The sequence below is a fragment of the Somniosus microcephalus genome, chromosome 8 (genome assembly GCF_052327205.1).
Source record: "Somniosus microcephalus isolate GS21.2 chromosome 8, FLI_Smic_1.0, whole genome shotgun sequence".
Lineage (NCBI taxonomy): Eukaryota > Metazoa > Chordata > Chondrichthyes > Squaliformes > Somniosidae > Somniosus > Somniosus microcephalus.
The window spans coordinates 127,608,479-127,623,240 of NC_140994.1; the positions used below are offsets into that span (position 1 = coordinate 127,608,479).

Sequence of the window (14,762 nt, forward strand, 5' to 3'; positions counted from 1 at the left end):
GGATCTGAAGCAAAATGATTCTGACAAACAGTGCAAGTGGGCTTTTTTTTATATATAAGTTAGCTGGATTTCTTTGAAATCCTATTTGCTGCCAGTTTACAGCCAGGGCTACTTTGCTGAGTCTAGATCAAATTTTACTGAACTCTGGGAGCATCATGGAAATTTCTCTCACCCAGGCCAACTAGTTCTGTTTATTTCAGCATTGCAGAAACATTGAGTGCCTTTTGTAATAATATTAACAGGAATAGCTCTCGTTACTGTAATGTTAATCCTGATCACACTCAAAACACAATTTTACATTAAAATATTTAAACATTTTCTTTACTTGCTCTGTCATCCTTTTTTCTTTCTGTTCTCTTGCTCCTCTCTTTATCCTTTTAATTTTAACTTCAATTTTGTTTTCACAGAGCATCCTGATCATGTGCCTCAAGCATTTCGGCCCACTTCATATACATACTTTGCATTGCAATGACTGTAGTTATATGGGCCGCTTGGCAACCATTTTATGCACAGCAAGCTCCCCCAAACAGAAAATTAGATGAATGACCAATTATAATCTGTCCTTGGTGGTGTTGGTTGAGAGAGAAATGTTAGGACACGGGGAGAACTTGCTGCTCCTCTTCAAATTTTGACATGACTCTCGGATCCTTAATGTCTACAAGCACAGGCGGACAAGGTCTCCGTTTAATGTCTCGTCTGAAGAACGGTACTTCAGACAGTGCGGCATTCACGCACTACTGCACTGAACTGTCAGCTTAGATATAAAGGAGATTTGACCCTTAATTCACAAACAAAATATAGCTATAAGTTCTTACAAAGTCTACCATGTCGAATAAGAGATCATGTAGAAATTACTGACATATTTGAAATTAAGAAGAAATAATTTTTCCAGTCATTGGTTGCACCCCAAACTTGAGGGGGGAAAAATTAACTTGTATATAAGCCACGTCCCCAACGTAAACTTTTTTTTTGGGGGGTAAGTGCGGTTTATATCCGATTTAATATAGTATTTTTGTGTACCTTGCTAAAACTGATGAAAATATGCAAAAGGAGAAGGGATGATTCAGATGAGATGCTATCTATAAATATGAGCTGAGTATGTCGGGGCTGCATTGATTCTGGTTCATTGCACACTGCTTATTTCATTCACCGTTGCCCCCTTACTTGCAGGCACACCGACTAGTGGGAACGCCGATTTTGGTGAATGGAGTACCTTCAACCAAGTTCAGTCCAACCAGGCCGGCATGTCAAGTGGGGACCTTTACAACAACATGCAGCATGCCCCTGTCCAACCACCTCCGGCTGCCATGGAGCTGTTCGATATGACGACTGGTTTGCAGTCAACCATGACCTCATCCCAGAGCATGAACTTTGCTATGTCAGCTGCCAACACCGTAGCTGTCACTGGTACCAGTATGTCCATATCCAGATCCCAGGTGGGTGCATGTTTGTGACCAGGAGTTAGTATCGTATATAGGTTAGAGCTTGGCTGTCCAGGCCCGATTTATTTTTTATGTTAGATATGAAATGTCACGGACTGCAGTTCAGTGGAGTGTTGGTTGCCAGCTCTGCTTGAAGTGCTGTCACTTGAAGTGAAGTGTAATGGTGGGCATGTTAACGTTTTGAGCTGAGAAATATCCAACGATACTTAGAGATAAAAAATTGGAGAGATCTGAAGGGAAAACAGAAAATGCTGGATGTACAGAGCAGATCTGTCAGCACATGTAAAGAGAAAAGACGAGTTATGTCTTGGCTGTTGATGTTACCCAGTTCTAATGAAGGATGTCCACCTGAAAGGTTAACCTTTTCTCTTTCAGAGATTGCTGGACCTAGTGTGAATTTCCAACATTTTCTGTTTTCAATACAGTTACAGATTTTGCCTTTCCAATCCTAGGACCTTCTAGTCTGTATGGCTTAATGCTACGTGGGACAGTACATTTAGCAGGGTTTGCAATAACAACAGAAAATGCTGGAAATACTCAGCAGGCCAGGCAGCATCCGTGGAGAGAGAAACAGAGTTAACGTTTCAGGTCTGGGACCCTTCATCAGAACTGGAAAAAGCTGGAGATGTAACAGATATTAAGCAGGTGCAGAGACAGCGAGGCGGGGGGGGGGGGGGGGTTTAGGAGAGGAGGAAGAAATAGAAAGAATATCCTGTACTTTTGTAAGAGGCAGGAAAGATAAAATGTTGCAAATGGGAGTGGCAAAAATCATACTGCATGAAAAATGGGGGCAGGGATAATTATCTGAAATTGTTGAACTGAATGTTGAGTCCGGCAGGCTGCAAAGTGCCCAATCGAAAGATGAGGTGCTGTTCCTCGAGCTTACGTTGAGCTTCATTGGAACAATGTAATAGGCCGAGGACAGAGAGATCAGAGTGGGAGTGAAGCGGTGAATCAAAGTGACAGGCGACCGGAAGCTCAGGGTCACCCGTACGGACTGAACGGAGGTGTTCCGCAAAGCGGTCGCCCAATCTGCGTTTGGTCTCCCCAATGTAGAGGAGACCGCATCGTGAGCAGCGAATACAGTATATTAAATTGCAAGAAGTACAAGTAAATCGCTGTTTCACCTGGAAGGGGTGTTTGGGGCCCTGGATAGTGGGAAGGGAGGAGGTAAAAGGGCATGTGTTGCATCTCCTGCGCTTGCACGGGAAGGTGCAGGTGAAGGAGCAGGGCTGTTGGGGGTGATTGAGGAGTGGACCAGGGTGTCGCGGAGGGAGCAGTCCCTTCGGAATGCTGAAAGGGGAGGGGAGGGGAAGATGTGTTTGGTGGTGGGATCACGTTGGAGGTGGCGGAAATGGCGGAGGATGATCCGTTGAATGTGGATGCTGGTGGGGTGAAAGGTGAGGACAAGGGGAACCCTATCGTGGTTCTGGGAGGGAGGGGCAGGGGTGAGAGCAGAAGTGCGGGAAATAGAACGGACACGGTCAAGGGCCGTGTCAACCACGGTAGAGGGGAATCCTCAATTGAGGAAAAAGGAAGACATGTCAGAAGCACTAGTATGGAAGGTGGCATCGTCCGAACAGACGCGGCGGAGACGGAGAAACTGGGAGAATGGAATAGAGTCCTTACAGGAAGCGGGGTGGGAGGAAGTGTAGTCCAGGTAGCTGTGGGAGTCGGTGAAACAGCCAAGCGCAGGAGATGCAACACATGCCCTTTTACCTCCTCCCTTCCCACTGTCCAGGGCCCCAAACACCCCTTCCAGGTGAAACAGCGAATACAGTATCTTCTTGCAATTTAATATACTGTATTCGCTGCTCACGATGCGGTCTCCTCTACATTGGGGAGACCAAACGCAGATTGGGCGACCGCTTTGCGGAACACCTCCGTTCAGTCCGTAAGGGTGACCCTGAGCTTCTGGTCGCCTGTCACTTTAATTCACCGCTTCACTCCCACTCTGATCTCTCTGTCCTCGGGCTATTGCATTGTTCCAATGAAGCTCAACGTAAGCTCGAGGAACAGCACCTCATCTTTCGATTGGGCGCTTTGCAGCCTGCCGGACTCAACATTGAGTTCAACAATTTCAGATAATTATCCCTGCCCCCATTTTTCATGCAGTATGATTTTTGCCACTCCCATTTGCAACATTTTATCTTTCCTGCCTCTTACAAAAGTATAGGGTGTTCTTTCTATTTCTTCCTCCTCTCCTAACCCCCCCCCCCCCCCCTGTCTCTGCACCTGCTTAATACCTGTTACATCTCCAACTTTTTCCAGTTCTGATGAAGGGTCCCAGACCTGAAACGTTAACTCTGTTTCTCTCTCCACGGATGCTGCCTGGCCTGCTGAGTATTTCCAGCATTTTCTGTTGTTATTTCAGATTTCCAGCATCTGCAATATTTTGCAATTCTAGCAGGGTTTGCATTTGTACCTGGAGTGAGCATTTTGAGCTGTATTGAAAACAAGGCTGACGGACTAGAATTAGTGATGAAATAATGATGAACTGAGTGTTTCACACAAGCATTCATTGGCCCAAGTGCAGTTTTCCCTACAGAATAATAATAAGTCTGGTGACAACATTGTTGGATTCCCATTTAGCTCTGCAAATGTCGTTTGACACTAGAGCTGGTAGTGTTGTTTATAACATGTGCTTTTTAGTGATTAGTGAAGTTATGCACGAAATACTGGAAGGTACCCACAATATTTAAAATACTTGGTGTTAGTCCTCAGGTGATTGTGCTTTTTGAAAGGATAGCCATTTATTATTGGCTACTACAACAATATCCCCTCACATTATGTAGTGCTTTAACTTAGATAAACGTTCCAAGGTGCTTCATGGAGCCTTAGTAGGAAAGTTAGGAGAGGCAACTAAAAGCCTGAAGAGATGGGTTTTGAGCAAACTGAGAGAAAGTGGAGGGGTTTATGGAGGGAGTTCCACAGGCCCATGAGAAGACAAGAAATCACATCCCAGTCACCACAAAAATAATTTGTTGGCTCACTATGAAGGGTTAAAAATAAATTTAACCATTAACTTCTACTTTTGTCCACATGACAACAGTTGCTTAGTTTGTTTTGTGATTTTCTCTCCCCCGAAGGCGCTGACTGGTGGGTTTACAGGTCCACAGGTGCTGGCTGTCCTCCTTATACTTCACTCGAGTATGTCACTTTTCATGGGTGTGCTTAAAAGCAGTGAGTGTCAGCAGGCTATTTGACTGTGGAGGGCCTCAAAACCAGCTCAAAATTGTTCTCGCCCAACATCCATACACCTGTCCTTTCAGGCACAGGTCACTGGACAGTGATCGGGAAGCAGGGACCCTGCTGAGGCTGACTGAAGCAGCATAACTGCTAGATCAGCTAACTCAACACAGACCAGCAATTAACCCTAGGACCTTCTAGTCTGTATGGCTTAGTGCTACATTGGTCAGTATATCTAGCAGGGAGTGAGGGGATCTAAGGGAAGAGCGCGAGCGGAGAAAGAAGAGGAAGGAGGGGAAGAGCCACCCCGTTGTGAATGTATTGTGCAATTAACAAACTAGTGTCTCTCAGCCCTTGCAGATGTTGTCAACGCCTTTGTCAAGACCGAATACTGTCGCTGTCCTCATGCAGAATATGCAGGAGAACCAGCAAGCATTCAAGCCATCTTTGCCTTCCACCTGGTCAGACCCAAGTGTTAACATCAGTCTGGACTTTCTAACACCTGGCATGCAACCTCCTAAACCCCAGCAACCATCACTTAACACCATGATGCAGCAGCAAGGTAAATGTACTTCGAGAATCATAGAATGATACAGCATAGAAAGAAAGAAAGAAAGACTTGATTTATATATTGCCTTTCACAACCTCAGGATGTCCTAAACGCTTAGCTTATGAAGTACTTTTTTGAAGTGTTGTCACTGTTGTAATGTAGGAAACATTCGGCCCATCGTGCCTGTGCCGGCTCTCCAATTAATCCCCCTGCTCTTTCCACATATCAATGTAATTTTTTGCCCCTTCAAGTAATTATCCAATTCTCTTCTAAAAGTAACTATTAAATCTGCTTCCACCACCCTTTCAGGCAGTGCATTCCAGATCACAACGACTCGTTGCGTAATAAAATGTTTCATGTCGCCTCCGGTTCTCCTCTGGCTACCGACCCTTCTGCCACTGGAAACAGTTTTTCCTTATTTACTCTATCAAAACCATTCATGATTTTGAACACACCTATCAAATCTCCTCTTAACCTTCTCTGCTCTAAGGAGAACAACCCCAGCTGCTCTGGCCTCTCAATGTAACTGAAGTCTCTCATCCCTGGTACCATTCTAGTAAATCTCTTTTGTACCCTCTCTAAGACCTTACCATCCTTCCTAAAGTGTAGTTACCAGCTGAGGCCTAACCACTGTTTTATAAAGGTTTAGTTTAACTTCCTTGTTTTTGTTCTCTCTGCCTCTATTAATAAAGCCAAGGATTTTGTATGCTTTTGTAACAGCCTTCTCAACTTGCCTGCTACCTTCAAAAATTTGTGTACATACACCCCCAGGTCTCTCTGTTCCTGCACCCACTTTAAAATTGTACCATTTTGTTTATATTGGCTCTCTTCATTCTTCCTATCAAATACTTCACACTTACACCTCAAAAATAGAGAATGGTACCATTTGGTCTCCGCAGACCCCGTCCTCTTATTCTATTCCACACCACTATCTCATGTTTGTAGCTGGTTCCAGCTTTGTGTCCTTTTCCTTCCTACCTGGTGTATTGAGAGTTTCAGGTGGAAGTTGAGGACTCAGTACAGTGCATTTTCCATTGTCTCTCTCACATCAATCTTGTTACGGAGCAGAAAAAGACTGACCATTCCCATGACTGTCTTTTTTGTAAGATTGGGTAGGTTGCCCCTCTTAAATCTTCTTCCCAAATTCTATTATATATTAGCAGAGGATTCCCTCTTAAAGCTTTTTTCCCAAATTCTATTATACATTTGCAGATCTCCCATGGCATTGCTCATGGTGAGTTGGAGAATACGTTGGCGGTCAATGGAAAAAATAAACAGATGGGCTGCTGATTTGCTGTTGTCCATTTTGCGTTATCAAATTTTTATAATGAGGTTTGTTTTGATTTTAAAATTCCACTCGTGGAGAACAAAGAGCAGAATGTTTAGCTAGTATCACCTCTGGCATGATACTACAGCGCTTGTGTTTATACAGCAGCTTATCACTTCATACAATCAATAGTGTGACAGGGAAAGTGTCACAGGAAGTAGGTGTGACATTTACAGGAGGGGTGCGCTCGATGCTTTTTATATATACCAGCAGATCTCCTGTGATGCTCATGGTAAGTCAGAAGTTTGATGGGACAAGTATTACAGGAAGTAAGTCTGACATTTACAAGAATATGCAAGACTGTTCATATATTATACATTGATAGGTAAATAGCTATGTAATAAATATCTGTAAAACCAATAGGCAAAGAGTTAAGTGAGATGCTAGGAAGTATTTACTTTCAGGATGTTGAAGCAAACAAACCGCTGAGCCATGAAAGGATCTTAGCAACTTACCGAGGAAAAGAAGGCATTTCCAGCTATGGAGGGCAACGTGCTAATTAACTGTGATTACAAGGAGTTGTGTGCCACTGTGGGCTCCTGGAGCTTTGCTTGATTACCTTAGGAAACTGGAAAGGAATTCCCAGAGTGTTTGCTGAATTGGCCACATGTTTTACTTTTTTTTGCCTCTCGTGGAGGTTTGTGTGGTTTGGAGGCAGGCGAACTTTACTGAACGTTTCATGTCGCCTCTGGTTCTCCTCTGGTTACCGACCCTTCTGGCACTGGAAACAGTTTTTCCTTATTTACTCTATCAAAACCATTCATGATTTTGAAAACACCTATCAAATCTCCTCTTAACCTTCTCTGCTCTAAGGAGAACAACCCCAGCTGCTCTGGCACTGCAACTGTTCTGTTGACTGAATGGAGTGGGCTTCTTGGACTTTTCTCGTAGTTTCTCACAGTAATGTGGTTTTGTTAGCTACATCAGAAACTGTTCCGTCGCTGTATTGCCCACATTGCAGTCACTGTACCTCAAAAGTAATTTATTCTGTGAAGTGCTTCGAGATGTCTCGATGTGATCAGGTTGGTGTAAGCTGCTGTATAAACACCAGTGCTATAGTATCATGCCAGAGGTGATACCAGCTAAGAATTCTGGTCTTTGCTCTCAGCGAGTGGATTTTTTAATCATTTAAAAAAAATTGCAAAGGCAAAAACCTAATTTGCTGGGATCCCAATCGGGGCTCTAATTGTAGCACTTAATAAATTGTAAGTGGTACATACCTTGCACCCCTTGTAATTGCCTGCTGGGGACTCGATCTGACATTAGTCAGATGTAATCTCGTCTCTTGCTGCTGTTGGAGCTGCGCTCCACCAGGGATTTCCAAGCTCCAGAGACTTTTTTCCCCCTTCAAGTGTGCTGCTGGGCCCAGGGCCAGCCGAATGGAGGTCTGCATCTCCCATTGACTTCAGTGGCAGCCCTCGGGGGTCCCCCAGACACTTGGGTCAGCCGCGACCTTTGCATGCTTACCGCTACAATATGCCACCACCGGCTGGACTACCATGCAGGTTGCTGTCGGGGACATATAAATCCCCATAAGGAGACACAAATCTCCATAATAACTTGAAACTACAGATCCAAAGCTGAAAGGATCATGTGTGGATACTACCTAGTGTACAGATTGTGTTTACATTTTCTGGATGTAATTCTTCCTGACAATCAGCATTCTAAAGCTGCAAAAGGGATCAATTAAAAATCTCTCCATCATAGTGAAGACCTAAAGCAGTGCATGTAGGAGGCTAAATGCAGAGTGGAAGCCCTTCTCTTTCACTAAATCTTTTTAAAACCTGGGAACGTGGAATTGTTTTGTCAGCAATACAGTGATGTGTTGTTAATCTAGTGGCACAAATGTGTGATTCTGAATTGGTCTCCAGAGCTGCCAGTGCCTGAAGGGGATAATGAATTGTTTGAAATAATTGCTTTAATCAAGGAACGAGAGCTACCCTCCATGTTTACAACAGAGACACAAACCCATCTACAGGGAAACTTGAACCTATTACTGAGTTTTTCAACCATTGGAATACATGTTTTTTCAAAGCACAACTGAGACACACTGTGTGCACTATACTTGCTCTCCATGTCTCCTCAAGGCCAGAAAGCTATTGCTGGCTCTTTGATGCAGCTGGTAGTCTGTGATTGTTGTGAATTTGTAGATTTGGGTGTTGTTGGTTCTGTTCTTCAGCCATATCTTTTTTTCTTCTCTCAATTTTCTCCCTTCCCTTCCTCTGCTGCAGGAGTTAACTCTTAGCTGGGGTATCTCTAAGGAAGTAACCAGCGTGTAGTACCTCAGCTTAAAGTCCCATTTCTGGGACAGTATTGCTGAAGCAATTCCAGTGCCAGTCAACACCAGATACCCTTTAGTAAATATCACTAGGAATTCTCCCAAACTATAACTCTCAGCAGTACCTCTTGACAAGCCTAAATTTAGAATGGCTCGTATTTTCTGATCGCAGGCCTCCCATGGGCAGAGGCCTGCGATGTGGAAAAATCTACGCCCTTACCTGAGGGCTCTCGGGACGCACAAGCTTCCGCTTCTGGGCCTCTCCAAACTGCAAGTGCGCAGGGCCCACGTATCCCGGGGCGCATGTAGTTCGCAGCGTTCCTGGGATCACGTGGGCCATGGGGAGCCAACCAAAGAAGGGAATCTCTCTTCATACACTTTACAGGAAGACCTGTCAAATATAATGGAGATCACCCCATTACATCTTTTTTTAATCACATTTTTAAAGTGACTTGAAATTACAATAAATTATTTTAAACAAAAATTACATTTTTTGAAAAACATAATTAAAGTTTTGAACTGGGCTAAAAATAAACTTTTTTTTAAAGTATTTTTAAATGATAAATCTGAAAAAAATATTTTTTTACTTTTTTCAACTCTTATCCTGGTAAAAGCAAGCCTTATGCCTGCTTTTACCAGGCGTAAGAATTGTAAGGATTTTCTGCGGGCGGAGGGTCTCCAAAAAGCGGAACTATCCGCCCGCAGAGGCCCTTCGCCAGGGCAGCTGGAGGATCTGCCAAGACCATTCTTGAGAGATTGGAAATGCTGGTTTTCGGCACATGCACTGTGCATGCCTGAAACCGGTATTTCCGATGTCCCTACGGGCGAGTACACAGCGCGTACCCACCCGTAGGGATTGGAATATCTGGGCCATTGTATCCCTCTACCTGCAGCCAGTTGGAAGCAGGAGTCCCATGAGGGGAAGGGTGAAGGAAGAGGAGGATGGATTATCCAAAGGCGCCTTGTTACACCAAGGCTTCAAATACAGAGAGGCATATAAAGTTAAGAGTTGTCCAAAACCTCCACAGTCCCGGCATGGAACCAGTCATCGAGATCTTTCATGGACCAGATGGTTTCAGTGGGGTTCATACTGGCTGGATATCTGTGAGCTACCGACGCAAAGGTATGGACCAACATACTCAAATTACCAACATCCGACCCCAGCCCAGCACAGACAAGTATGCAGTGTCTAGAGAGACTCAGCAGAACTCTTGTAAGTGTGCCAGTTGTACATTTAACAGTTGTACTTCCGACATGGGAAATACACCACACAGGAGATGCACTTTGAGCCATTCATCCAAATCTTTCCAGCGCATGGATGCACTCAGCTGATGGTACCTAATTAGGTTTGCATGCCATCGGACCCATTGGGCAGGATCCATTCAACAAAAGGCCACACCATTTCAGGCAATCGCTAAAACAGATCAGGGCATTTTACAAAGTTAGGTACTGTAGTTGACTGAGGATCAAATGCATGCTGCTATGCTACAGCTGGAAGCAGCGGTCCATACCCTGGACTCTGAGATCTGTGGCTTCCCCTGTGTTTCACAGACTGTGTTTAGAATCACTCCCACAGGACCTACAGCAGCATTTGTTATAAATGACCTTCGACATAAAAGGTACTTTTGGGGAATAGGAAAACCAGCGGGTCACAATATTGTGACGGGAATAGCTATGAACAGCCCCTCTCATCCTCCTTCCCCCTGCTTTGTTCAGCTGATCAGCTATGTTAGAACTCAGCTTCACCGTAGCCTTTTTAGCACTGTCTAGAACTCCTGGACATTGAGCCTTCAAATATCCACTTGTTTTCAAGTGATATCCTTGCTCCGAGATCCAGCCAGGAATCCTTCCTTCGATACAAGCTGCTTCACATCAGTTGCCCAATTTTCTCCTCCCACCTGGGACCTCAGTAGAGAGCCACTTGCAGCAGGTTGAGGCCATCTGGGGAAGCATTATTAGTTTCTATGGCCCAGGTATCTATCAGTGTATTGCCCTCATCAATTCCTTAAATACAACAGAAGGTTAAGAATACTATGGTAGCAGATGTCAGCTGAGATGGACAAATTACTACGGTAAGGGGCAATACGAAGAGAACTCTAATCAGGAGAGAATAGGTTGCTATTCCAGTCATTTGTAGTTCCCAATACAGCAGAGGGCCCCAGCCGATACTGGACCCCAATTCCTAAAACAGGAATTAAGATTCAAGATGATCACACTGCCACACGTCACCCTGGCAGTGTACCCAGGACTCTGGTTAGCTGCCGTAACCTAAAAGCTGAATATTTCCATACCAATGTGCAGAAACCGATCAGGAAATACTGAGCAGGCTGAGGCTCTTTTCTCTTTTTAAAAAAAAAAAGGCTGAGAGGTCTTTAAAATTCTGAAGGGGTTCGATAGGTCTTTGATAGAGTCCAGAACCAGGGGTCATAGTCTAAGGATAAGGGGTAGGACATTTAGGATTGAAATGAGGAGGAATTTCTTCACCCAGAGAGTGGTGAACCTGTGGAATTCTCTACCACAGAAGGCAGTGGAGGCTAGTTCATTAAATATATTCAAGAAAGAGTTGGATATATTTCTTAAGGCTAAAGGGATCAAGGGATATGGGGAGAAGGCAGGGACAGGGTACTGAATTTGGATGATCAGCCATGATCTCATTGAATGGCGGAGCAGGCTCGAAGGGCCGAATGGCCTACTCCTGCTCCTATCTTCTATGTTTCTATGGAGAAGATGTTTCCACTTGTGGGGAGTCCAAATCTAGGGGCCATAAATATAAGATAGTGACTAATAAATCCAATAGGGAATTCAGGAGAAACTTCTTCACTAGAGCTTAGAATGTGGAAATTGCTACTGTAGATGAGTTTGACAAGACAACCAATACAGTGGCATCAATAATTTTAATGAAGAAGTACAATTAGTTACACACAGTAGCAAGGCAGTAAGTACAAAAGATGGATTTACTCCAAATCTTTGGAGAACAGGCGACCATCCGTTGAAACTGTCCATCTCATTGCTCCTGTTCTGAGCTACCCTCTTAAGGTAGGTCTTTATATACCCCAACTCCATGCAGTGTCCACATGACCATGACATCATCCATCCTCAGCTAATCAGTGACACGGTCCATTTAACCTATATATGGACATACTTCCATTTTGTTTCTCTGACTCATTTCAGCAGTTTTCCAGCTGACGCAACTTAAAACAAACTGCAGTAAGACAGTTTAGGATTACACTACCACATAGAGTAGTTGAAGCAAATAGCATAGATGCATTTAAAGGGAAGCAAGATAAGAACATGAGGGAGAAAAGATTAGAAGGTTATGCTGATAGGGCTATTTGAAGTAAAGTGGGAGTAGGCTCGTGTGGAGCATAAACACCAGCACAGACCAGTTAGGCCGAATGGCCTGTTTCTGTGCTGTAAATATTGTGTAATATGACTATGTAAACACAACTAGAAGTTTCTCCGTTTTGGATTCAAAGGGCAACATTTTCAGTACAAGGTACTGGGCTTCTGCTTCTCAGCAGCCAGGGTTTTCACAAAGTGCATTTGCATGCAGTGCAGCTCAGGAACAATTCTATATCAGAACAATTGGTTCCTCAGCCCCATGGCTAAGGTCTGCCATCACAGCCCTGAAGCAGACAGTTCAAGAGCTGGGATTCGTTCTCAATTAGTCCCAGCTACAATCCAAGCAGGAGCTAATATTCTTGGGACATTGTTTCAGACCACCCAGCAGGAGGATTCCTGGATCCCAGTAAAAGGTTATTTAAGAATCTTTATAGTTCCCAATGGCTGAGTTTTTAAGTGCTGCTTGAACTGAATCTGCTCAGTCAGTGGGGTTCCCACAGAGGTGGTGTCCCTGGGGGATGAGGAACAGAGGGAATAACCCATTTAAACAGAGACTTGGTGTAGATGTTAATTAGCAGCTGGGTGTAAAATAATTAAACTTAGTCTTCTATTCTAGTTATCCAGGGGCATTGTTAATTGCTACAGGAATAAATCAGATACTTAACGTGGAGGAATAGCTCTGTTTTTATCTATCAATCCAGCTCGAACAATTCAGATAAGAGGTGAAGTTTACACAGCTAGTTGAAATACTTGTTGAGGTTCAACCAACAGCTTAATTGGTTAACACAGCTCGTCATTGAAAGCTATCGACCGGGAAGGTCACAGGTTTCATCTCTGACTGGTGTTGTGTTGGCCAATCTCAGCCTGATTGGCATTAGGAGGTGCTACAGTTGTCACAAAGCACCTAGTTTCAGGAGATAGAAAAATAATCTGCCAAGGTTGCACCTCTCCCAGCAGCCCTGCTGGAAGTGTGTGTATGTGGACTTCAGTTGAGAACAGGATCAGGCTTGGCTGTGATGTCTCCTGACGCACATTGTCTAGATTTGTGTTTAGCCACTTGGATAAGGTGCTTAAGGGCAGACAGCACTGGTGAAAATGTAGCCAGCAAGGAGTCAACACCTCCAGACAGGAGGGGAGAAAATAAATACTAGTCTAGATAAAATACACTACTTGTTTTGAGAAGTTTGCATTTTGATGAGTCTTTTTCTGTTGGTGTATGTGGATATCTACAATATATTTAAAATCTTACCTCCGTGTGCACACCCTGTAAATCTTTAAGTCCACGTTTATAATGCAATCAGCCTATGTCACACTGTAATTACACTCTCATCCAGTGGAGCTGCAGTGCCACCATTGGCAGGAGGTTATAATTACAATGTGACATGTTTACATAGGCAATTATTATAAATGTGTACATTATAATGTAATTGCAAAAAGAACAGTGTGCAACCAAATAACGTTTACATTCTCTGGTTTTATCACCTGCCCTCTAACTCCTCTTCAGCTGAATACTATACTTGGTCTAGCATTTATTTTTAATATCTACCTATATCCATCCATCTACACACATAATATGTAAAGATGTGTAACTTCAAAATTGTCTTCTGGGTGGAAATTGAACTGATGAGGTGACACTCTTCCTGTTCATATCTGATTTTATGTTCATTGTCCAGGACCAGGTGGTGGATTAGTAAAATTATGTTCCTTGTTACCTCTTAGCTTGTTTTGTAAGCATTATACCTGCTGGTAGACCATCAGTGCTGCTGCAGTCTCCAGGGAACAGTAGATGGGATGAGATGAATGCCATGAGGGCTGACCTTCAACAAGCCAATTGACAATTTTTCTTTGTTCTTGTGTTGAGGGTCCAAAGTTGAATGGGTTTTGGAAATCTCAATCTAGTGGCCTGTGGTTCAACACTAAATGACAGCATGACATGCTGAGTGCCATTCCAAAGATAATTTGCCATCTTCAAGTATCAGTATTTCATGCATTTTCAAGGGTCACCATTTCCTCCAGCCCCCAGGATGACTCTGAATTTTTTTTTTTAAATTTTGTTCTTTGGATGTGAGCAACACTGGCAAAGCTGCATTGATTGCCCATCCCTAGAAGCCATTGTGCCAATGGTGGGCTGCCCTGACTGCTGCAGGCCTTGTAGTGAAGTCGCTCTCACTATGGTGTTAGGGAGGGAATTCCAGGATTTTAACCCAGTGATGATGAAGGAACGGCTGCGATATTTGTTCAAGTTAAAATACTTGTGTACTGAGATACACAAAGCAGGAATCTAGATTTCTGTGTCTTAGTGGGGATGCTACAATTGGCCTCAGTGTCTCTGATCAAGTATTATGGGGGGGGGGGGGGAGAAAGAGTGCATGTGGGGAATCAACCAGTTTTTCTTCTCTGCATTGCTATCTAGTGACTCCTCCTGGAAAAGTGCATTTTCAAATGAGGGCAGAGTTGGGTTTGACTGTGATGCCTCCCACCGTTAAATAGCTGGCTGATCCATTTAGAATGACCACAACCTCCAGAGGCTTGGCACCCATGGATTCCTACCATACTATTAATCGGCTGCATTGGGAGAGCAGGGCAGAAAAATGTGGAAGGGATTTTTTTTTTTAAATCCACTTACCTGTTCTC

The 14,762-nt window shown here is 43.8% G+C and overlaps 1 protein-coding gene across 2 annotated transcripts in view; it reads left to right on the top strand.

Moving 5' to 3' along the window:
- LOC147113778 (clathrin interactor 1-like) overlaps positions 1 to 14,762 on the top strand; it is a 202,016-nt gene that overhangs the window by 185,534 nt on the left and 1,720 nt on the right. For both annotated transcript variants that reach the window (XM_085995101.1, XM_085995102.1), the window contains 2 exons: positions 1,171 to 1,436; positions 4,983 to 5,193. In XM_085995101.1, the coding sequence (XP_085851227.1) occupies positions 1,171 to 1,436; positions 4,983 to 5,193 (477 nt within the window). The remainder of the gene's footprint in view (positions 1 to 1,170; positions 1,437 to 4,982; positions 5,194 to 14,762) is intronic.